Source organism: Ambystoma mexicanum, chromosome 1q (genome assembly GCF_040938575.1).
Source record: "Ambystoma mexicanum isolate Mex_15411 chromosome 1q, UKY_AmexF1_1, whole genome shotgun sequence".
Classification (NCBI taxonomy): Eukaryota; Metazoa; Chordata; class Amphibia; order Caudata; family Ambystomatidae; genus Ambystoma; species Ambystoma mexicanum.
Window position 1 is genome coordinate 1,522,066,192 of NC_090922.1, and position 24,729 is coordinate 1,522,090,920.

A 24,729-nucleotide genomic window follows, 5' to 3' on the forward strand; every position below is an offset into this window, starting at 1 on the left:
TTTCTCAGGCGGAAAGGGAGTGGGTGTATCCAGGTATATACTCCCCTGGCGTATTTGGAGTATGTAGTACCAAAACCCTGCCCCCCCCAGTGCGTTTGAAGTTTGGTTAGTGAGTCTGCCGTGCAGTGAGTTTCCTGTAGTAGTGCTATCTTCACCCCTTTTCTATTCAGGTAAGTCTTAATTCTGTTTCTGCGAATGTATGTCCCCAAACCTCGCACATTCCAAGTCATTATTTTAACTGCTGTTGTAGTCATGGTGGTTTGGAGTGGGCATAGTGTCCGTTCAATTCCCTTTTCCCCGGTATTCGCGTGCTAAATGCAGGCGTAGGTGGCCCCTCCCCTGTGTGTGACAAGAGGCGATTTTCCTTTTCCCTCCATCCTGCTCCTCTACCCCTTCTGATCGATCTCGGAGACTTACCAAAAGTAGTAACTTCCATTCTTCTGAATGGGAACAGTAAACCATGTAACTTTGAACTGTCCCCAGCAGTTGCTTCCAACTTGCAACGCTCGGGGGGTCCCGAGCCTTCGAGGCCGTTCCTGGCCTTCCGGATCAGGGTGTGTGTAGGTGGGTTACCCACACAGTTTCCGTAGGGGTGGGTCGTTTTTCAGTGTTCGTGTGGTCCTTCGAGTTTCCGTCCGGTACAGCTATCTGCTTAATGATATGTCTCTGGGGTCTCAGTGACTGCTTTGTTGGCTCTGTGCGGGGGGGTCTCCCCTTGCTTATTGTGTTGGTGGGTATGATGTTATCCCTTGTCCGATTTCGCTGGATCTTCCTTGCCGTCGGCCAGGTTGTTATGTTCCAGCCATAGGCCTGCTGCAGCAGGTGTCTCCAGGAATGTTGCTCTTCCTTTGTAGAGGACCTTGAGGCGTGACGGATAGAGCAGCATATACTTTAAATTGTGTTTTCGTAATTGCGCCTTTATTGGGATAAAAGAGTTCCTTGCTCGTTGCACAGTGGGCGTGTAGTCTGGATAAATGACTATCGTTGAGCCGTTTCGTTTGATTTCTCCTCCTTCTCTTGAGTATCGTAGTATGGTTTCACGGTCTCGAAAATTCAGGATTTTAGCTATGATTGGTCGTGGGTGCGAGCCTGGCGGTGGGCGCTTTTGGAGTGATCTGTGGGCTCTTTCCACTGAGAACCCTTGGGTGAGCTTCCCTGGGCCTACCTCCTGCAGTAGTAGCGTCTCGACGAAGTCGGTCGGGTCCGGGCCTTCCATGTCTTCAGGAACCCCTAATATGCGAACATTATTTCGGCGGGCTCGGCCCTCCGCTTCCTCTGACCGTGCCTCCAGCCTCACCGCCCTCTGCTCAAGCTCCAGTACTTTCGACTGCAGTTCTTGGGTGTCCTCCACCGTGTCTTTTAGTGTGCTTTCCGCCGTCTTGACCCTTTCCGTGAGATTCCGTGCATCTTGTCGCATGAGCTGTATGTCCGATTTCACCTCTTCTATCTTCCCCTCCACCGATGTGCGAAGGGCTGATATTGCCTGGAGTACCTGTGCGTGTTTGAGGTCTTCTTCCTTCTGTGGGGGTTCCCCCGCAGGTTCCTGGTCCTGTTGGGGTTGTCTCTGGGGTTTAGCCGTCGTAAATGAGTCCATTGTGACCAGTTTCGGTTTGCTCTTGGGGGGTGACATCCCCTTCCCTGGGTCCCTCCGGTTCCTGCTCTTGACTCGCAGGTTATGTGGTGCTGGGATATCTCCTGCGGTTAATACCACGGTCTCGGTGTTACTTGTTGGGGTCTTCGAGCGATGCTCCGCGGCCCGTCTGTTGTCCTTCCTCGGCTGGGTGGCCTACCGTGTGTTAGGGGGTCTCTCCCCTCTCGCTGTGTGTCCCTCAGATGTGGTCGCGTTGAATCGTGCCAGCTCCGCAGGTGCCGTTCCGTTGATGGTCTTCGGATTCCGCGGTTTGCAGCGCGGCCCAGTGTCTCACCGTGGGCCCAAATCAGAAGGTCTGCACACCGTCGCTTTCGCCGGGGGGTGCATCCGGGTGGCTCAGTGCTCACTCTCGGCCTCCGCTACGTGCTCCTGGGTTGGAGCCCGGGTGATACTTCGGGTTGCAGGCCCGGCGCCCCCAGCGGCATGCAATAATACGCAGGTGTACGCTGCTCGCGGGGCCGAAGGTCTCCCCGCGTGGCGAGCCCCGGATAGTCGTGTCCGCTCTCGCCTTTTAGGGTCCGCGGTTCGCAGCGTTCTGCTCTTTCGGCCTTTGGCGCCGAGATGAGCCGCGGCTCAGCTGGTCCAGTCTGTCGGTTGTTGCTGTGGGCTCCACGGGGCCTCGAGTCGGCTGCCGCGTCAGTCTCATCTCGCTGCGGGCGGCGCCATCTTGCTTTCCCCTGGGGCTCGGCTTTAGGCTCCGCGTTTTTCGAGTTCTCCTTTGCGACTTGGATCAGGAGTCTGGTCGAGTGATGGGGGTTGGTTCCCCTGCTGGATTATGCAGTTAGATCGGGTGTAGCAGGGCTATTTAAGCATTTATAGGTCTTTTCAGCAGGATCTCGGACGGAGCTCCACGGGAACCTGTCTTTACAGCATGCGTGCTGGCCACGCCCCCCCAAGTTACTTACCCATGGTAACGTTCTTTCGACTAGATGTTCCTCCCACATATTCCTTATCTTTGATATTTCCTAATATCCAGCTTGCAGCTTTGGATTTTTTTTCCCCAGTAGAGGGTGATGTGCGTCGATGCCTAGCCAATTCGATGTCCCTCTGAGGTCTCCATCCTGACGTCAACGTCATCACTGGTATAAGTAGCACGCGCAGCGCCCGTTGCTCAGTTCTGTTTTGAAGAGCGAAGCACTGTCTTGAGTTAGGCGGTTACTCCCCTTGAGAGTGTGCAGACTGTAACCACAAGGGAAGTTTTACAGCGGGGTTGGCTGGGAAGGGCGATAAGGAATACATGGGAAGAACATCCAGCCGAAAGAACGTTACCATGGGTAAGTAACTTGCTCTTCGAATGGATTGAACAGACTCTTGAATAGTGGAGGAATCCAGGCTGCAGTATTTCGTAAAGGTGTATGCAGACAATGATGTGGCAGCTGCACAAATATCCTTTATTGGATTTCAATACCACTCTGTCTTTATGAAAAACAGTATGTGAAGGCTTGCAGGATAAAGCCTGTGGCTCACTCACCCTTCGGGCAGATGTTATAGCCACTAAGAAAACAGTTTTCAATGTGAGAAGTCCTAATGGGCAAGAATAAAGAGGATCAAAAGGAGCACCCATTAGATAGAGTAAAACAACATTGAGATCCCACAGTGGGACTTGGAAAGGAGTCAGAGGATAAACATTAGTTAATCCTTTTAAGAATTGGATTACCGGAAGAATCTTAAAATAGGAGACTTCCTCTGCAGTGCACTTGACGATGGATAGCGCTGCTAGATATCCTTTGATTGTTCCAATCTGGTGCCCCAGATTTGCCAAGTGTACAAGAAAAGATAACACCATCAGTATATTGCATGAGAAATGGTCAACATTCTTCTCTCTACAGCCTTTCAGAAACCATGCGTGAAGGCCAAGAGTCCTGATATCCGGACGGAGAACCTGAACCGCCTTTCTCGAGAGAAGGTCCTCTCTTAATGGAAGACGAATCGGAGGGCAGATGGACAGGTCTAGAAGGTCCGGGTACCACCTCCTCCTAGCCCAATCCTGGGCAATAAAGATCATGGATTTTCTTTAACCTTCTTAACCTCGTTATTACGTGATGAAGGACGGGGACTGGAGGAAATGCGTAAAGAAGTGGAAATTCCCACCACAAACGCATCTCCTAGAGCTCCTCTTGGGGGAAATTCCCTTGAGCAGTATAATTCGCACTTCCGGTTGGCACCAGTCGCGAACAGATCCACTTGGGGGGTTCCCCAAAGGGTTAAGATCTCTTGAAGGACTTCCTGAGCTAGCTCCCACTTGTGGGAGACTATGCTCTGCCTGCTCAGAGTGTCCACTGTCGCGTTCTTCTCTCCGGCTACGTGAACTGCCAATAGAGAGATTCCTTTTTGTAATGCCCAGAACCATAGCTGCATTGCCTCTCTGCACAGTGGTAGTGACCCTACACCTCCTCTTTTATTGAGCAACATGGCCACTGTATTTCCTGTCATTATCAGGACATTATTCCCCCATACAGATGGCAGGAAGGCCTTCAGCGCTAGTCTGATTGCCCTCAGCTCTAAAAGGTTGATATGTTGTTTGGACTCCGATGGACACCGACTGCTGATTGTCAAATTGTTAGTATGGGCTCCCTACCCCGTGAGTGAGGCGTCCGTCACTACTGTCATCTCCGGTCAAGGTTCTCCTTTCAAGATGTTTTCCTGACAGGTGCACCACTGAAGATCCAGTGAGACTCTGTGTGGGATTTGTAGGAGATCTGACATCCTTCCTGAGAATTGTGACTACTGAGTCCTGAGAGCCCACTGGAGGGATCTCATTCTCATGCAAGCCTCTGGCACCAGAAAAATGTAGGATGCCATGAGACAGAGCAACTGCTGAAAATCAAAGGCCTGAAGATATTGGGCATTCTGGAATTTTGTCACCGTCTGCAGAATGTCTTGAGCCCTCGCCTCTGGTGGTGTAGCTTTTCCCAGGGAAGCATCCAGAACTGCTCCGATGAATTGAATGTTTGTGACGGTATCATTTGGAACTTCTTGAAGTTAAGGGAGAAGCCCAGCGTGTGAAGGGAGTGGCAAGTATAGCTGAGGTGATCCAGGGCTTGTCGTCGGTAACCGGCCCTGATGAGCCAGTCATACAGGTAGGGCTAGACGTGTATCCCCCTCTCCTGATTCTCGCTGCCACTACCGCCATTAGCTTGGTGAAAACCCTCGGGCGGATGTCAGCCCAAATGGCAGAACCCGAAACTGATAGTAAGAGTTGCCAATGGCGAACATCATGTACTGTCTGTGCTTGTGATGGATCGGTACATGAAAGTAAGCATTCTGGAGGTCCAATGATAACAACCAATCCTGACGCTGGAGGGCCTGAAGGATCTGAGAAAGGGCTACCCATCTTGAACTTGTCCTTCCTGAGGAACTTTTCAAGTCTCTTAAGTCCAAGATGGGTCTCACTCCTCCGTCCTTCTTTGGAATTAGAAAATAAGGGGAGTACCAATCCTTGTTCCTCTCCACTACAGGTACCTGTTCCATGGCACCTCTCCAGCAAGATTAAAATCCCCTGCATAAGGAGCGGATCCGGAATCGTCAAAGAGTTGTCTCCCGGTGGATGACTGAGGTTTTAGCAGGAAAAGAAGGCAGTAACCTTGGGCAACGGTTTCCAATGCCCAAACATCTGAAGTAATAGCCTGCCATTCTATCAGATGCTGTGATAGCCTGCCTCCTACTGTCGTCTTGTGATGCAAGACCTCAGAGATGTTTTGGAGCGGCCGACGCAGAGGCTGAGGGTAAAACAGCCTCTGCTGTTGTGGTCTTAGTACCCCTAACCCATCCACCACAGGGGAATTGGCTCTGACTTCTTTGAGCTGGCTGACCTCTGACTTTTCCGAATGTGCAATAATAGCGAAAGGACCTATCCCTCCAGGGCGCACCTGTGGGGTGGTTTGGCGTTTGCCTTATTGCAGGTCCAAGGGATTTGGCCGCCGCCTTCGAAGTTTGCAGCTTCTCCAAACTTTCAAACCCTTTTTTTCCCAAATACATGTGTGCTGTCAAAGAGCATGTTGAGAAGTCTGGACTGAACGTCTGGGGCTAGTCCTGACTCCCGCAACCAAGCAAATCTGTGGATTACCGTGATACCCAACTAGCTGATGCGGTCAACAGCCCGAGACGAATCTGGAGGGATTCGCACATAGCGTCCTTCCCATCCTTGACAATGTTCAAGAAACCGTCTCATTCATTCCCTTTGGGGATGTTCTGCCGCCATCGAAAATACAGTCCCCAACGGGTGTTGGTAAACCACGCCAGCGTGCACGTCGCATTAGCAAACTTCAATGCCATACTACCGACCCAGAAAACCTTCTTGGCCATCGCATAGTATTTCTTGTCATTCCTGTCTTGTGGATTTGTGCGATAGGTATTTTGTTTTTACAGAAGAGGTAGCTGCATGTACTACCAGGTTTTCTGGTGTTGGATGTTTTGAAAGGTACAGAGAGAAGATGAAGCTCTGTATTTGGCGGTTAGCCCCTTATTGACTGCCGGGACAACCTCTCGTGCTTCCCAGTTGGAAGCTACCTGCCTCTGCAGAGCCTTATGAAATGGGACAATGGGATTTTCCTGTGGTCCTTTATCCAGTATGTCTGTTAAGTCATCCTGTTAAAAAACAGGTGTGGGCCTGGATCATCCCATGTATTCTATAACTCTTGTTATGAGTAGTCTATAGTTACCTTCAGCACAATCCCCTGGATCTGTCTTACCAAATTCAACTTCAGGGGAAGTGTCAATGCCACTTGCCTCATGTAGGAAGTCCTGTAGGTTCATTATCCGAGACTCTTCTCATACGAGTTCCTCGGGAACAAACGGTGTACCATACTCTAGACCAAATGGTCTTTCCTCATCAGATGAGTGTTCAGCATCCTCATGAATTGAGGAAAGAGTCTTAAAATACTCTGAACGAGGTTGAGGAGTGAAAATCCTCTCAAAAGAAGAAGGCGGCGCTATCATGGGAGCTGACAATGTCGAATTCGTTGATGTCGATAGCTTCGACAAAACTGTCGACGGTTTCAAAGCTTTCCCCATCGTTGATGGCTTCGACACAAACGTCGAGGTTTTCGACGATAGCGTTGAGGTAATTCAAAGAATCACGGAACCAAGCATTACATTACCGAAGATGTGAAGCGTGGAAAAAACGGAACTGTGCAACGGGCACTGCGCGCGCCTCTTATACCAGTGATGACGTCAACGTCAGGACGGAGACCTCCGAGGGACATCGACTCGACCAGGCATCGACGCAAAGCGCCCTCTACTGGTGAAAAAAAATCTAGATATTAGGAAATATCAAAGATAAGGAGTATGGGAATAGTTTCTTACCTGTAACTCCATTTCTCCAGCATTGGTATCTTTCATGGATTCACATGCTTAGAATATTCCCCGTCGTCAGGCTGGGAATCCCCGGTACATTATATAGACCCTTTCCCGTAGGAAAACTTTTTCGACGCTTATGCGTCCTATCCACCTCGATTTGTATCATGCGTGCCCGCGCCGTCCGGACGCCATGATATAAATACAGGACCCGTCCCCGCGCTCCCTCAGATTTCGGCCCCCAAAGTAGCGGGGGAACCAGTTTGCATGGCCAGGGGAGGCAGGCGGGCGCATGTGAATCCATGAAAGATACCAATGCTGGAGAAATGGAGTTACAGGTAAGAAACTATTCCCTTCTCCAGCATTGGATCTTTCATGGATTCACATGCTTAGAATAGATTACATAGCAGTACCATCCCAAAGAGAGGAGGTGTGCATGCAAACTCACATACTTTCCTCACAATGCCAGTTCTCTATGGTCGTGTACCCATCGGCAATAGTTAACATAGAGAACGAACAATATTCAATCATAATTGCAACCAGAACTAACCCCTCAACCGGGGCTTACCTTATTGGAATAGGTGTCGAAGCACCGCCTGTCCCATCCGAGTATCTTCGGCATGTTGTTGTGACAGGCAGTAATGGCGGGTAAAAGTGTGTGTAGCCGCCCAGGTAGCGGCCATGCAGATGTCCCCCAGAGGGACTCCAGACCACAGCGCCGTCGACGATGCCGCCGCTCTAGTGGAATGAGCTGTTGGGCGTCGCAAAAGAGGCTTCCCAGCCTTGGAATGGCAGTACGAAATGGTAGACGATACCCATCTTGACAGTCCTTGCTTTGAAATGGCTTTGCCTTTAGCACCCAGACCATAGGCCACGAACAATTGCCTCGTTTCCCTGAAAGGTTGCGTGCGATGAAGATAAAACTTGAGAGCCCTCTTCACGTCTAATGTGTGTAACGTGCGCTCCGCTCCCGAGCATGGCTCTGGAAAAAACGTAGGTAAGACAATAGAGGAATGTTTATGAAACACTGAAGGCGCCTTCGGTATGAACTGTGGGTTAGTGGCCAGGACCACCTTGTTCTTAAAAAATCTTAAGTATGGTGGGTCTACCATTAGAGCTTGGATTTCCGAAATACGTCGGGCTGAAGTGATGGCCACCAGGAAGGCCAATTTCCAGGACAAAACTTTAGAGACGACGATGACATTGGTTCAAAAGGAGGTTTCATAAGAGACGCTAACACCAGATTGAGGCTCCACACCGGAGGAAATCTCTTCTCGGGAGGGAAGCTCCTGAACAACCCTTTAAGGAAGTGCTTAATCAGGCGGTCGCTGAATAATGGTGCGGAATGTCGTTGACGTGTAAACCTGGAGATGGCGGCCAGGTGTACTTTTATCGACGACACCGATAAGCCCTTTTGAGCTAAGAACAGCAAGTATGAAAGGAGCTGTTCCGGCATAATCAACTGTGGATCCAAACCTGGTTGATCCCCACACCACTGACAGAAACTCCTCCATTTGTACGAGTATGAAGTGTTTGTGGAAGGTGCTCTTGCCGCTTGCAGAATACGACGACACTCCTCCGGAATCGTTAGCTGGCTAAATTCGGCGAAGTCCGGGTCGTGATGCCAGTTGATACCCTCCTGTCGAGACAGAAGGTTGGGGATCTTCCTGAACCTCATTGGCTCCGCCGCAGCCAAGTGCAGCAGGTCTGAGAACCACACCTGTCTGACCCAATACAGGGCTACCAAAATCACCCGACATGGGTACTTGAGTATCCATTGCAACGGCCTCCGGATAAGAGGAAAAGGAGGGAATGCGTACAGGAATTTGTTCGTCCATGGGAAGGAGAACGCATCTCCCAGTGAGCCCTGCTGAGGCCATCTGCTCGCGTACTGCGGGCATTTTCTGTTGTCCTTCGTCGCGAACAGATCGATGGAAGGATGTCCCCACTTCTTGAATGCATGTTATAGTTGCTGGTCGTTCAGCACCCATTCGTGAACCTCGTTCATTTCCCTGCTGAGGGCATCTGCCTCCACATTTCTCACGCCTGGTAGGTGGAACGCCAAGATTAGCATGTTGTGTTGCAGGGCCCAATGCCAGATTTTCTGTGCCTCCGTCGACAGGGACCTGGAACGTGTTCCTCCTTGTTTCCTTAAGTAAAACATTGTAGTCGTGTTGTCCGTCATGACACGCACCACAGAGTCTCTCAGTTGAGGAAGAAAAGATTTTAGAGCCCACTGCACTGCTCTCAGTTCTAGCAGGTTGATATGCAGGGAGGACTCTTGTAACGACCACCGGCCTGGTACTTGTAACGTCTCCAGATGAGCTCCCCATCCGCTCAGTGATGCATCCGTCACCACCGTCTTCTGGAACTCCGGTTCCAACAGAGGCATTCCTTTCGTTAGATGAGTAGAAACTCTCCACCAGCGGAGTGCTTGTACCAGTTGTTCGTCGATGACCAATCTGTCGGACCAGCAACCTTGGCTCTGCATCCAACGGTCCGCTAGAAATTCCTGGCACAGTCTCATAAACAGTCGGCAGTTGTTTATCAACGGAATGCAGGATGAAATGGTCCCTAGCAGGGACATGTATTTGCGCACCGACACCCTGGTACCGCATTTCCATTCGGACGCCTTGCTTTGTAGCTTCTGTATTCTTTCGCTGGATGGTCTTACAAGGCCTGTGTGCGTATGAAACTCCGCTCCTAGAAAGACCAAGGTCCTCGAGGGCTCTACGGAGGACTTGCTGAAGTTTATCGCGAAACCCAGTTCCTGTAAAAGGGACATCGTGGCCCCCAGACTGTTTCGTGTTTGTTCCATGGACGAGCCTCTGACCAGCCTGTCGTCTAAATATGGATAGACATGGTGACCGTCCTTCCTTAAATGGACCGCTATGGGGGCCAAGCACTTGGTGAACGTCCTGGGGGAGGACTTGAGACCGAACGGGTGGACCTTGAACTGAAAATGCTTTTGGCCGACGACGAACCTTAAATATCTCCTGTGTCGTGGACGTATTGGGATATGAAAATATGCGTCCTGAAGATCTAGCGACGACAGATAATCCATGGGTTGCACTGACCTGATAACCTCCTGGAGCTTCAGCATTTTGAATTTTGAGCCCTTTAGCCATTTGTTGAGTACCCTCAGGTCGAGAATGGGCCTCCATTTTCCATTCGGCTTTTTGACGACGAAGAACCGGGAATAAACCCCTTGTCCTTCCTGTGCCACAGGAGCCCGTTCTACCGCTCCTTTTTGTAGCATAAGCGCCACCTCTTGTCTTAGAACTCGAAGGTGGGGCTGGGCCGAAAACACTGGCGGAAGACTCGGAGGCTTGTTTTTGAATTGCAGCGCATGACCCATGCGAACCGTGTCCAGAACCCATCAATCTGTGGTGATGCATTTCCATTGGTCGATATGATAAGAGACTCGACCCCCCAGGACGTTCCGAAGGCCGTCATTGGTTGCTGGTTTGCTTGTCCTTCGTCGACGAGGGTCCCGAGCCTCGTCTGGAGGCTTGATAATCTCTGCCTCTACGTGCCGACTGGGATGCCCGTCTGTAGCCTTGTGAAGAGTATGAGGGCCTGTTAAATCCACGGTCCCTAGAGGCTCCAAAGCGGGAGTTTCCGGAGGCGCCCCTGAAGGGGCGAAAAGAGCGAAAACTTCTACCTGTCTGGAGGGCGCCAAGAGACCCAGCGGTATCCGTGTCTTCCTTCATCCCCTTCAAGGCTTCATCAACCTTATCTCCAAACAGATGTTCTCCTTCACATGGCATGTCTAGAACTTTGTACTGGACTTCAGGTCTAAAAGTAGTACATTTGAGCCACGCTTGTCAACGAAGTACTACGCCATGATTGATTTGTTTGAACCCCGACTCTGCTAGGTCCACCGCAATATTAATTGCATGGTTCGAGGCCTCCTCACCATCCCGTACTAGTAACATGGCTGCTTTGCGATGTTCTTCCGGCAGGTGTTCTAGGATAGGGGCTATTTTATGCCACATCTCCCTATCGTAACGCGATACAATCGCCAAGGAGTTGGCTGCTCTCACCGTCGTGGCGCCGACTGAGAGCACCTTTTTCCCGAAGGCGTCCTGTCTCCTTGCCTCGCTTTCTGGAGGGGTTGAACATTTTTGCTGTACTCTGGCCTTCCTAGCCGCTGCCGCCGATACCACAGAGTCTGACAGTGGCTGTGATGTTAGACATTTTGGAGTGGACTCTGGAGCTTTAAACTTTTTCTCAATACACCCCTTAATAGCCGGTTCCGAGAACAGATGACGCATCGTCTTGAGGCCTTCTTGCCATACGTGGTCCAGGATTGGGATGGCAAATACCGATTTCCTCCTTTGACCCATGTGATCAAAAAGAAAGCAATCTTTCTTCTGCTCCTCAGGAATTAAGCCGAACTCGGAACACGCTTTTCCCATCATTGCATGGAAGGCTCCCACATCATCCGGAGGAGATGGTTGTGGCTGACTCCTCGTAGACTCTACCTCTACATCCGAATTCCATGTTGGGTCTCTCGACGGTGACAGGGAGATGTCCGACCCTGAGTCACCTCGTATAGAATCGGACTCTGATAGCTCACCCTCCTCCTGCACTCGAGGACGATCCTTCGCCACCTGGGAGGCCGAAGGGCTTTTGGTTGTCGTGCGAGCTGCTTGAGCTTGTTCGTCGACGGAAGGTGCAGAAAATATCGACGATGAAGTGCCAGGCTGAGGGATCTGCGTATCCAGACGCTGCAGGAGCTTCTGAAGTGTATTAAGCACATCCAGAGACAAAACCGTCTGGGGGGTCAGCAACGTCGAGGATAGAGGGACCACACCCCCACTCGCACTCGTCGTCGACGTATTGGAAGGCCGTAGGCCCAAGTCTGATGGCTGCATAACCATGTCACCTTCTCCTTCCACCGACTACCCCGGCAAGGCCGTGTCTTGCAGCAGGACCTCAGGGGGGGCCGGTTCACAGACCTCTGGCTGCCAGGCCATAAATTGAGTCCCCGTCGACGAAGGAATCCCCACCGCTGCTGCCTGAATAGTAATCTGCATCGTCAGCGATACCGGGGTCGACGAGCCAGTCGCCGGCACCGAGCCTTTTGACTTCGTAGCCGATTTCGTTGCCGACTTCCCTGCTGAAGCATCTCGACTCACGGAAGACCTAGGACGGTCCCCTGAGGAGGATTTTGATGCCGCTTGCCTCTCCGTCTTGGAGGATGAGGAGGAGGAGGACTTTTTGTGTGATGAGGAAGACCCAGCATGCTTTCCCGCATGCTTGTCCGCAGGGCATTTTTCGACAGGCCTCGCCTTCTTCGAGGGAGGTTCCGACTTGCTCCTGGAGGCCGTGGAGCCAACTTCTGATGCCGGATAGGCACCCGCTCCGTCGTTAAGCCAGTCGACCAACCTTCTTTTCCGATCTTTAAGGGTTTTTTGGGAGAAACCCTGGCATATCTCGCATGTATCCGCCGTGTGGTGCGGGTGGAGACAGTAGATACAATCCATGTGGGCATCACCTTCATAGACTTTTTTGAGTCCACATGTCGCACAAGGACGGAATAAAGCTTTTCTGGACATATTTTCTTCAGAACGGAATTTCGCCGAAGCGAAAACACAACCTAACTTCAATTAGCAGTAACCGCGAGGATCCCACTACTTTGAAAGACGGTTGAAATCTGAGGGAGCGGGTCCTGTATTTATATCATGGCGTCCGGACGGCGCGGGCACGCATGATACAAAACGAGGTGGATAGGACGCATAAGCGTCGAAAAAGTTTTCCTACGGGAAAGGGTCTATATAATGTACCGGGGATTCCCAGCCTGACGACGGGGAATATTCTAAGCATGTGAATCCATGAAAGATCCAATGCTGGAGAAGTGGGAGGACACAATTCATTCAAAGTACTATTTTAATTCCTTCCTCTTTCTCAAAGTAATTTTCCCTTTTGTAACTTTCCCCCAGAAGCTCAATGTTACCAGAGCCCTGGTTCTCTCTAGGTTGGAATACTGCAATAACCTTGTCCTGAATATATTTTCTTCCACTTTACAACGGTACCATCAAAACCAGAATAGGGCAGCAAGACTTAGCATTGGCCTTAAGGTCAGAGGCAGCATCTCCCCTGTCCTAAAAACTCTTCACTGGTTCCTGGTTGCGGCACAGATTAAATTCAAATCCACCTGGATCATCCATAGGGCTGTCTGGGGTCTGGGACCATGCTATCTGCTACTTTCTCTTACTAAATACTCTCCCCTCTAGACCTCTGTGGTCCTCTGGCAGCAACTCTCTCTGTGTAAATCGTTCCGCCAAACAGAGGGCTGGAGGCCGATCACTTTCTTCAGCTGGCTCCCTCTTATGGAACAGCCTCCCCCTTTCTCCTGAGCAGGACTTCCTCAATTTCTGGAAGCTCCCCAAGACTTTCTTCTTCACCACCTCCTTACCTCCTCTGCTAATCTCGCAGTCGCTGGTGGGCAGGGCCCTTATGTATCCCTCAGGGATCTGGCCTCCCATACCCATTCGCCCCAGCCTCTGCCTACCGCACAGCGCTTGCACACACCAGCCTCAATCCTGTAGGCTGCACTTTCTACCCAATGCAGCTCCAGGTCGCATAGCAGTTACCATATTGTGCACTTCATCTGCTGCTCATCCTCAAGCATGGGCATACCTGCACATACCCACATCCCCACTTCCCCTCTTCTCGCTGCACTTGCACGTTCTGAATACTCAGAAGACATAGTACATTCGTCTTTATCTTCCACTGTATTCACCGCTTTCAATCCCATGTTCCCTCCCTGCTGCCCTGTGGGTGCTTTGAAACAGAATTGACTTTCTGTATAAGCGCCTAACAAATGCACAATAAATAAATGGTGCCAACAGTCAATACGTTTTGCTTTATGAATTTAAAAAAACCAAATGGGACAGCTGAGGAACAGGAATCAAGGGATCACGAAAGTAGTGTTCGAAAAAGGCTTAGTAACAAATTGACGCATTGGCACGCTAGAATGCAAGGATAGTAAGGAGGGGAACGTAGGAGTCAAAATAAAAAAGTGGTGCTTGACAAAGCAAATTGGGACAGGAAAGAGTAAATCACGGTCACAAAGGTGCGGTCAGGAGAAAGATGAGCAGACGTGAGGACAAGAAAAGGAAAGACGGTGGGAAAACATAAGGAGAGTTAAAAAGCATAAATGGGCCCACACGTGTTGGATCAAAAGGAGTCATCGACATTATGGGAACAGGAGAATGTGGTGGAGAGAGGGTGTAAGCATGATAAGGAAATGGTAGAATTGGAAAAGAAAGAGGGAGCGAGAGGGGACAAGAGGATGTGGCGGACAGGAGTAGAATGAGGCAAAAGAGGCAGCAAGGGGAGGAGCGTGCAAAATGAAGCATGCAGAGGAAGTGAACAGAATGAAGAGGCAACCATTGAGGTGTGGGGATGTAAGGGAAAAGGAGAGGGATGAGGAGGAAAAGGAAGCGAGAGAAAAAGGAGAGGGAATAGGACGAGGGAGGAAGTAAGGAGGAGGAAAATCTGCAGGAGGGACATGAGGAGGATAAAGAGATAAGTGGAAACTAGCAATTGAAGACTACGTAAGCGCATCATGGGGGGAACGTGCTTAGCACAAGAACCAAGCACTCCTGGCACAAACCTTGGGACTTCCTTCACTCTTCTGCTTGGTGAAGGAGAAGGAAGATCGGCCCTCAGATATCAGTGAGGCCAGAGCCCGGATACGGTTGGTGCTGCAAAAATGCAAGAGACAGAAAATAGCATGAAATAAAACAAAGCGCACTAATGAACACTAAAAAATGTTGCTTACAATAGTAACTCTCCTGACCTAACAGTCCTCCCTATCTCCACTTATTAAGCAGCGGCTTGGTGCAGGAGGAGACCAGCACCCTGAACAGCACAAGTAAAAACTATTTGGAAGCGTCGTGGATGTGCGGACCTTCATGTGCTCTAATCTTAAAGACTGTTCCTCTTCTCTCTGCCTGTACCACCTTTTAGCTAGATTTATAGTCCCAGAGAATGGGGATGATAGGAGGAATGGGGATGCCTGTAGCCCAGATGTGCCCCCTCTATATGGTAAGTAATGTGTACACTTCTGCCCAGCAGCCCTTCAGACAGGGGCAGCGCATTACATTAAATTAAAATGCAGCTGTGCCTCATTGTCTAGCCCCATCGTCCTAGGGTGCAATGTTTCTACAAGACACAGGACGGTACATAGGATTATCAATAGAGTCCCTGGCCTTAGCTCAGTCGAATGTTGCTGTCTCCAAGTAGATGCTTTGTAGAAACCTGAAGACAATGGAACGTGATGATAGAAAGTTACTGATTCTGCCCTGCACCTCACTGCCTGAGTATGGACCAGACTTAGCGAGGGAAAATGCTTGGCGGATGAATATCTGTTCGGAGCTATTTCAACATTAGCTGAACACCTGCATTATATCCCTACACCATTTGACTCTCCAACGAGAACGAATGCAGGCGTTTTAATTTTACTTATAGTTTGGTTCTGTCTAATGTTACAGAATCCCTCATTGGTAAGACAGCAACTTAACCATGATAAGGCTTTGATGGTGGACTAGGCCAGGCTAGTTAGCAACTGTATTTTCCTCTCTCTACAAAAGAAAATCAACAGGTGAAGACCATTTTATTTCAACTTTGCAAATAGCCATAGTTACCTTCATAAGCACTTGTGTACAGCTATGAAAAAGTATGCCACATTGCTTCCCCAGTTCCCAAATGTCTCTTCAAAAGGTATCTGCACTGCACATAATTCCATTAACCTGTGTCAGGATATTGAGTGATCAATGACCAACACATACACCAACTAAAGATAAAAGGAGTTTCATTGGAGGAAATGAAAGTGTTGGCAATATAATTGTTCGGCCAGAATTCCTATCTTGGGGATTCTATGGCCTCTTGCTTTTCTCCCTATCTTTTTTTAGTTCCTTGATCTCTTTTTAGTGGCCAGAGGGACTTCTCCTGAATGCAGGATGATCCCAGCGACAAAGGAGAAGGACAAGAAGCTCTTCCTATGACATCTGCCTTCAATCCAGGACGGAACAATCCTGCGTAGAAGACTCCAGGAAAAAGGGGGAGCCTGCACAGGAGGTACCCACCAGCAGGGAAAAAATTCAAAAGGCAGCAGCACGCCAGCAAAAGAAAAAAGCAGTTTGTCTCCTCTCTTTCCCTGTGCAGCAGACCACTCCCATAGTCTGTATCTCTGCTGTGCACCACGTCTTTTATCTTCAGGGGGTGCCACCCGTCCTCTATCCACAAAATAGCCAAGGCTTAAGCACATGTGGTGGCTCTCTCCCACCGTAGTGGAATAATAAGCCAAAGGGGAAGGTCCATATATAGGGTATTTTTTTCTCCACCAATGATCTGGTCACTGGTCCTATATCTCTTCTTTTCTGAAGTGTGGTAGCTGCCAAGTCTTGAAATTGATCGAAATCGTGGGCTGACTCCTAGCTGCCCTGAGGATTTTCTCTTTTTCTTCATAGGCAGCCAGTGCCACCAGGACATCCCTTCACCCGTTTCCTTCACCACTCCTCTTGGGGACCACCCTGTGCATCCAGTCTATCCTGATCTTCTCTGGGGCGATGTCCGTCAGTAGGGCTGCAAAGCATTGATGCACTGCTGTTTCCAGATCTGCGTCTGCATTAACCTCCGCAAGGCCCTGAATTCATATGTTGGACCTTCTAGAACTGTTTTTTAGATCCTCGGCCTGAATTTCTGCATTTTGCGTGGCGGCAGCAATTTACTCCAATAACTACGAATTCTGACGTACCCCTTTGTCGACTTCCGATACGCCTTGTTCTGCTAAGTCCACTCTATTGCACAGGGAGTTGGTTTCTTCTCTGACTTCAGCTCTTCCTTCAGATTTACCATTTGTTCCTGGATAGATGCTGTCATCCCCTCATCCATGCCCTTTAAACATAGTTGCAGATCTTCTTTACTTGGGGCCATTTCGTCAGTTGTCAGGGGGGCCTCAGAACGCTCATCTTGTTGGCCCGATTCTGCTTGGGGTTTGGGAACCCCTCTTTTTGACAAAGTGAACTATCCTGAACCTTGGGGAAGGGAAAACCCCTTTTCCAAACACAAGCTGGAAGAAGCTCTGAACTTTTATTTGAACACGTCTAATGTCAATGCGGACATCCCTACACATTATATACAAATAGATGTGAGGGCAAGTATATGTTTTGGACACAGACAGACATTTGCTTCCTGACAAAGACTATCATTAGTAATCCCACCTTAGCATAGGGCAAGTTAGGCCTTTTTCCAACCTGCCTCTAATAAAAAGGTGTAACCAAGCTTTACTCAGTTGTCTGTGTCTACTTCCTGATGCCATCACAACAGATTCTAAGGCATTTGGATCCAACCGAATCCCCAAACCTTTATGGTGCTTCCAATACAAGAAAGAAATAATCCAAGCCAAAAAAAACACATTTAAAGATAGAATCAGTAAAGCCAACTGTAACTCCAAAGAACATTTCTCTATCCTCCGGGAAATGGGAAACCTGATTGCTCCTGCTGATAATGTCCCTAAGGGCAAACAATGGTGCACTGGCATCCAAAATGCCTTAGCAAATAAAATAATAACTCTACAGTCCAAAATTGCAAAGAAGATGGTCTCCTTGAGTTCCACAGGAACATATACCACTCCTCTGACAGATACACCAAGTAGCAGCAAACCATTCAGGTTCACCAATATATCCATACTGGAAACTGAAAAGGTTATATCATCTCTGAAACCATCGAACTGCCAGGGCGACAGCTGCCCGGCACAAGTTATTAAGGACGCAGTTAGAGATTTAGCTCCCTTCATTTCCAAGCTAATTAATGCCTCCTTTAAATCAAGTACTGTGCCTACTAACCTTAAAGAATCCTGGGTACTGCCTCTCCTTAAAAAACAGACCCTTGACCCGGCTATCCCAACCAATTATAGGCCCATTACTACGGTCCCTTTCCTCCTCAAAATCATTGACAGAGTAGCCTGCCTTACAGATCCAAAACTATCTGGAGACGAACCAACTACTAGGAGTACACCAATCTGGATTCAGACCACAGCACGGTACTGAAACGGCCTTAATTGAGCTCAAGACACAAATCGACGAGTTGAAGAATAAAGGCAAAACAGCTATGCTCCTCCTCCTTGACCTATCGACGGCCTTTGACCTGGTGGACCATGCAGTGTTATGCAAGCAGCTAGCATCTGCCGCCCATTTCTCAAGTGAAGCTATAGCCTGGGTACAATCCTTCGTTGCCAACCGTACGATGAGGGTGTTCTCCCCCTTAGCTTCAGCGGACCCAATACAAATCACCTGTGGCATCCCACAAGGTTCATGTGTCTCCCCAACATTGCACAACATCTTCACTAAGCCTCTCTTCGACAAACTCGACAGATTGGGGGTTACCTATACTAATTATGCGGATGACACGCAGATCCTCATACCACTATCTGGCAACTTTGTCGAAGACACAGCTCTAGTAAATAAGATTTACCTCCTCATTCAGGCATGGATGGCCTCTCACGGCCTCTGCCTGAATGACGACAAAACAGATACTGATCCTGGGTTCCGACTCCAATCTCAAAAAGTGTAGCCCCAGTTACTCTGCCTTTAATATAGATGGAAATGTAATCAAGGTGGTAACCGAGGTAAAAACACTAGGTTTCTACCTTGATTCCACACTATCCCTCAATAAACAAGTCAATTCCTTGGCTTCCTCCACAGCCTACACCTGGCTTCCTCCACAGCCTACACCTGGCTTCCTCCACAGCCTACACCTGGCTTCCTCCACAGCCTACACCTGGCTTCCTCCACAGCCTACACCTGCAAATTGATCAGGGCCTGTAGACCCTACCTCTCTAAAACTAACTGTATCACACTAGCCAACGCTTTAGTAATGTCTAAGTTGGACTATTGCAACACACTAATAATAATAATAATAATAATAATAATAATAATTAGGCTTTTATATAGCGCTACGAACCCTCAGGTATCTGAGCGCTGCTTATTATTACCCACGGTGTGTGGTGCTCATTTATCGACCTCGGAAGGATGAAAGGCTGAGTTTGGCCCTGCCGGGATTAGAACCTGCGTTAACAGGCTCTGCACGGGTGTCAAAGCGAGCGCTCTACTCGCAGTGCCACTTGACCGGCTATATGCAGGTGCTAACAAAACCATCATAAACAAAATGCAAATACTGCAGAACAATGCTCTTAGAGCAGCCTTGGACATACCCCGTAGAGAGCATATATCTGATATCAGGAGAGACCACCACTGGTTAAAGATTAGTGTCAGAATTCTCCTCAAGAGGGTATCTCTCACCTATAAAGGACTGAACAATACTGCGCCCCCATATATTTCTGCTAGATTGACCAGAAAATCCTCCAGTCACCACACCAGAGATTCGAACCATCTCTTACTACAAACTCCCAGATTTAAACTAACTAAAGCGGGTGGAGCTAGTTTCCCTGTCAGAGCTGCTCGTGCCTGGAATGCACTTCCCATTGCATTGAGAGCGGATCAGCCCTACTCTAGATTCAGATGTAACGTGAAAAGCTGTCTCTGGACCAATGACGCCCTTTAAACTGTTCCCCTGCACTTGATCCTGGATCTCTATTTGTAACTATCATGATTCTCCTAAACCTGCTCTTCAGACCATCTCTCCTCTTCCTTTGTGATGTGATGTACCCATATCTCGTATATATGTACTGTAAATACTGTAATAAACATGTACTGTAACTACTGTATGTAACCAAGCTTAAATATTCTTGTTTCGGCTGCGCCCGGCTACCCCAGGGTTTGGAGCGAATTATCAAATAATAAACTAAACTAAACTCCGCAAGGACACAACCTTTTCAACAACATACAGTGTCACCCTGGCTTTAAATCCAATTTCTACAATTCTCGTTTCTAATATTTTGATTGGCATCCCCCTGTAAACTTTCTGGTGTATGTCTGGCCCTGCTAAACTAAACCCCAATTACTGGAACGGGTCTACCCCAACCACTGGGTTCTTGGACCCTGAATCTATCATCATTTTTTTCTTTTTTTGTAACATCTCTTTATTGTCATTTATCAAAACAACCCTCCCCCCATCTATCCCCCTGGGAACTGCATAGTGAAGCTGTGACAAATAGAGCACATGTAGATCGTTGACCGCAAAGGGGTTCCATGGATTAATGTTATGTTCACTATATGTCCAGCACCCGTATATTTTGTGGGCACCATTGTTGCACAAAGTCACTTTTCAAAAAAGAAATAACTTCTCCCCAATCGTTCCGGAATCTCCGAGTCCCCTTGAATCTTGTAGGTAATCCACTCCATTGCCCCTATATCCCAGAGTTTGCGGATCCAAAATGTTGCTGTGGGTGGGCTATTTTGTTTCCAGTTTTTAGAGATAACTAGCCAAGCTGCGATTAATAATGTCACCCAGGCTCTTTTCTGTGGCTTTGAAATTATATGTTGCTCTGGGTCTAGTAGTCCACATAGATTCTCGCTCAAAGAGAGGGGTTGAATCTCTGGTATAATTTTCTGCAAATAGCCTGTAACTTCTTCCCAGAAACCTTTAATCTTGGGGCATCCCCACCATGTATGTCTCCAGACCCCTATCCCTTTGCACCCCCTATAGCATATCTGGGAGCCTGATTCATACATTTTGTGTAATCTGCTATGGATATAATGCCATTGAAGCATCATTTTATACTGTGCCGCTCGTGTCTGTAGGAACCTGGTCAATTTCGGTATGTTCCTCCATAACGCTTCCGAGTAACCGTCTGGGACTCCTTCTCCCAACGTGCCCGCCCAAGCTAATTGGTATGGCCATATCTTTTGATCTGCGCAATCTTGAAGCAGCATGTATATATCGGATACTAGACGTTTATCACAGTATGAGTGATAGTGTATGTCTCAAATTTAGTCAGCGGCCTAATTGCTGCTAGGCAAATCTCCCTCTGACATAGCCAATGCCTCAGCTGTGGATATTCATATCTGTTTCTCTCAGTTAGCCCTACGTGTGTCTTGCAGTCCTCAAATTATGCTATTTGCCCCTTCCATACTATGTCTCTAATCTTCACACATCTGCATTCCTTCCATCTGCTGAATGTGCCTTTAACCATGCCTTCAGTAAAATTGAGGTTTTCACACATGGGAGTGAATGGGGATGGAATAGGAGAAAAATGTCCCCTTTTGATCCACCTGTCCTATATGTCGCATTTGGCGCGAAATACCCTACTCCGTCTGGCACTAGGGGGCCTAGATTTCCCATGAAGCCACAACAAACTCACCAGTGGGCATCCTGCCACCGCTCTATCCATCCGTGCCCATACTTTATCCCTGGATTCAGAAAACCATTCGCGTACCACTCTCAATTGAGCGGACTCATACTAGCGATGCAAGTTAGGAAGCCCCATTCCACCTCTCTGGCTGGGCGTCATCAAAAAATCTAAGGCCACTCCCGGGCGTTTACCTTGCCAGATGAATCTAGAGATCAATGTATTCATTAACTTAAAGAATGTATTTTGGACCCCCAATAGGAAGTGTTTGCAACTTATAAAGTAACCTGGGGAGTGTCACCCTCTTCACTGTATTAATTTGTCCTAGCCAGGAGATCCGCATCAGGGTCCATCTGGCAAAGTCTGCTTGTGTCTTTTTAATTAGATCCGGGTAGTTGGTTTTATACAGCCCTTAAACTCTACTGGTTAATTTGATCCCTAGGTATGTTATGCTTCCCCTGGCTGAGCGAAAGGGGGAGCAGCTCTGCTGAGCACTATTCACCTCTTTAGATAGGCCCACCTCCAACATCTCTGATTTAACCATGTTTATCTTTAGCCCCGACAACCCTTCTTGTTCCCTTAAGATTCCCACCCGGGCTTGGATAGACGAAATCGGTTCCACCAATTTTAATAACATGTTGTCAGCATAGGCGGCCGTTTTATACATTTCCTCTATGAATAGGATCCCTTTGATGTCTTGGTTCTGTCTAATTGTGGCCAGCAGAGGTTCCAAATATATAGCATATAAATGGGGGGGATAGTGGGCATCCTGCCTGGTCCCTCGCTCTATCCCTATAGCTTCTGAAATATTTGCATTAATTGCTAACCTAATCGTGTGTTTCTGTAGTTCGCCTCTACCATTTGGATGTACTTTGGTCTGAACCCCATTTGTTTCATCACCTGGAATAAGTATGGCCATTCTACCCTGTCAAAGGCTTTTTCAGCATCTAGAGAAATCAGAGTAGTTGGAGTCTGTTTTGTTTCCAGTTTTTCTAATAAATGGATCACCCTTCTGGTATTGTCCCAAGTTTGTCTCCCCATGATGAAGCCGAATTGATCCTGCCCTATAACCTCTGGCAATACTGCTTTAACTCTCTCCGCTAGAATCCCTGTATATATTCCTGTGTCCATATTTAGTAATGCTATGGGTCTATAGGATCCACAGCTTGTGGGGTCCTTATGTGTTTTATTCTAACAGAACTACTTTTGCAGCAGTCATCATGGGAGTCACTACTTCCCCATTCCGAAAGGTATTGTATAGTTTTGTGAGGAATACTTTTAACTCATTACAATATATTTTATGAAAGCTCCCTGAATAGCCATCTGGGCCTGGGGCCTTGTTATTTGGAAGGTTCTTTAAACTTTCAACCTCTTCCTCTGTGATTTCCCTTTCTAAGTTTCCCCTGTCTTCGCCTGTTATCTTGGTCAACTTCACCTCTTCTAAAAATGCTTTTATCCTGTGGCTGCCCAGTCATTCCGAGGAGTAGAGTAATTCATAATATGTTACAAAGGCCTGTACTATCCCATCTGAAGTTAGATGGACCAAATTGGGTACTCCATATTTTTTTAATCAGGGGTTTGATCTTGGAACAAGGTAGGGAGAGTATGGAAGCAAAACAAGAACTTCAAGGTCGACTACCCCTCTCTTTTGCCCTCAAGTGGACCACTTGAAGTTCCTTGTTTTGCTATCCCATCTCAATCCGTGATTACGATGCCATCCAATTGCTTTATTCCTCCTATGTGGCATTCGCCCTTCTGTTGTTTCAGTAGCCTTGCCAGCATTTTATCTGCCTTATTGGCACCAATATAATAGCACTGTTTAAGAAAAGAGAGCACTCTCAGCTCTGGTGGTCCTAAGCAGCCTCAACTGTCTTTGGGATTCCTTCAAAGCATTATAGTTCTCCTTGTTCTTGAGTTCTGTAGTCCTTTTTGGGCCTTACCCACTGCAGTCTCTAAATCTTTTTCTAATCTGTCAAACTCTTTCTGTCTTTGAGATTTCAAAGAAATTAACTCCCCCCTCAAAACTGCATTGAAGGCATCCCAGACCGTGCCTAGTGGGACCCCCTGTGTTTCGTTCAATGTAATAATCTGTAATTTTACCCCTCACACCTTACTTTATCCCTGAGGAGTTCTCCAGTGTCACGATCTCTGCTTCCAAAAGGTCAGGACTTACCCAACTCCCTTTGAAGCAGACCCATAACCCAGGTTCTGAGTGCCAATCAGTCCCAATTGGGACCTTTTGGACCCTGTCCTGGCGCCAGTGGCACCAGGCTCATAAATATGCCCAGTCCCAGCGCTGGAAGCGCCGGGCTCATAATGCTTGGGTGGACTTAGCTGCAGCAGACCATGCTGCTTACTTACCTGCCAGTTGAGCCTCTGATCCTCTTCTGTTTGGGACTACTTTTCCTGTTGGGTGGGGCAGGAGCCACTCCCTAGGTTCAGAACACTGGAACTCTTCTGGAAAGCAGGAACTCTTTTCTTATCTATGCGAGGCTGTGGAAGGAGACACCTAAGCACTACAGGAGGCTATTTAAAGCACACCCGATGGATGAATCTTGCTTTGTGTTATTCTGCATCCTCTGCAGCAGAACGCTCATCGTGTCTTCTGCATCTGATCCTGGGCCTAAGGGAAAAAGGCTTACCATCCTGAATCCAGTCTTCAGCAACACCTATAAAGACAAGAAAGAACAGGTTAGCATTCCGGCATCTGAAAGGCAAAGGCTTACCTACTCTTCGCGTGCTCCGGAGGTCTTCGCACTGCATTCCGGCATCTGAAAGACAAAAGCTTACCAACTCTTCGCACGCTCCGGAGGCCTTCGGCGCTGCATCCCGCATCTGAAAGACAAAAGAAGGTGCGTTTAAAGACATTGGGTAACTTTAATACTCACGTGCCATTACTCCTTCCCACGCCGAACCGAGTGGGTATTCCGGCACCCTTCAGCAGCTCCGAACTTGTACCTGCAAGATAAAAGGACAGTTAGTGCGCATCGTGAAGCAGGCAACAAGCGCTTACTTACGTGCTTCCAGGCACTTCTATTCCTCACACGGGTTCCATCCTCAACTCACTTCGGCCCGTCATCCGCCATCGCCGGAACCCTGCAAAACAAGAGACATCATTACAAAAGACTTTTAAAGACATTTGAAATACTCGGAACTTACCGTTCGTGCAGTAAACGACGGACAGCAGTCCTCTGAAGTCAAGAGGCCTGCACCCTTATCCAGTGAAGAAACTGGTTACGGCACCCTGCCCCGAGGCAGATGGAGAGCACGGCGTTCACTTACCTAAGGTGAGAGCGTTAACCTTTGGGGTTCTACAGGAGAAGAGAAAGGGAAGAAGAGAGAGACACCCAATAACCCAGTTCATTAATCCCATATTTTCTATCTGCAGACATCTTACTCTTCGAGTCAGACATACAGTGCACAGAGGTCCAGCCCAAAGAGCCAACCGTGTGTTACACATCACCTTTCAAGATACGGTACTCGCCCAGTCAAGACCGGCGCCTCTGCGGGAATCAGG

General features: G+C 48.4%; 1 protein-coding gene across 8 annotated transcripts in view; it reads right to left on the reverse strand.

Moving 5' to 3' along the window:
* The window catches only part of SZT2 (SZT2 subunit of KICSTOR complex), a 2,035,845-nt gene that overhangs the window by 221,750 nt on the left and 1,789,366 nt on the right, over window positions 1–24,729 (reverse strand). For all 8 annotated transcript variants that reach the window (XM_069642429.1, XM_069642432.1, XM_069642427.1 and 5 more), the window contains one exon: window positions 14,574–14,664. In XM_069642429.1, coding sequence (XP_069498530.1) covers window positions 14,574–14,664 — 91 coding nt within the window. The remainder of the gene's footprint in view (window positions 1–14,573; window positions 14,665–24,729) is intronic.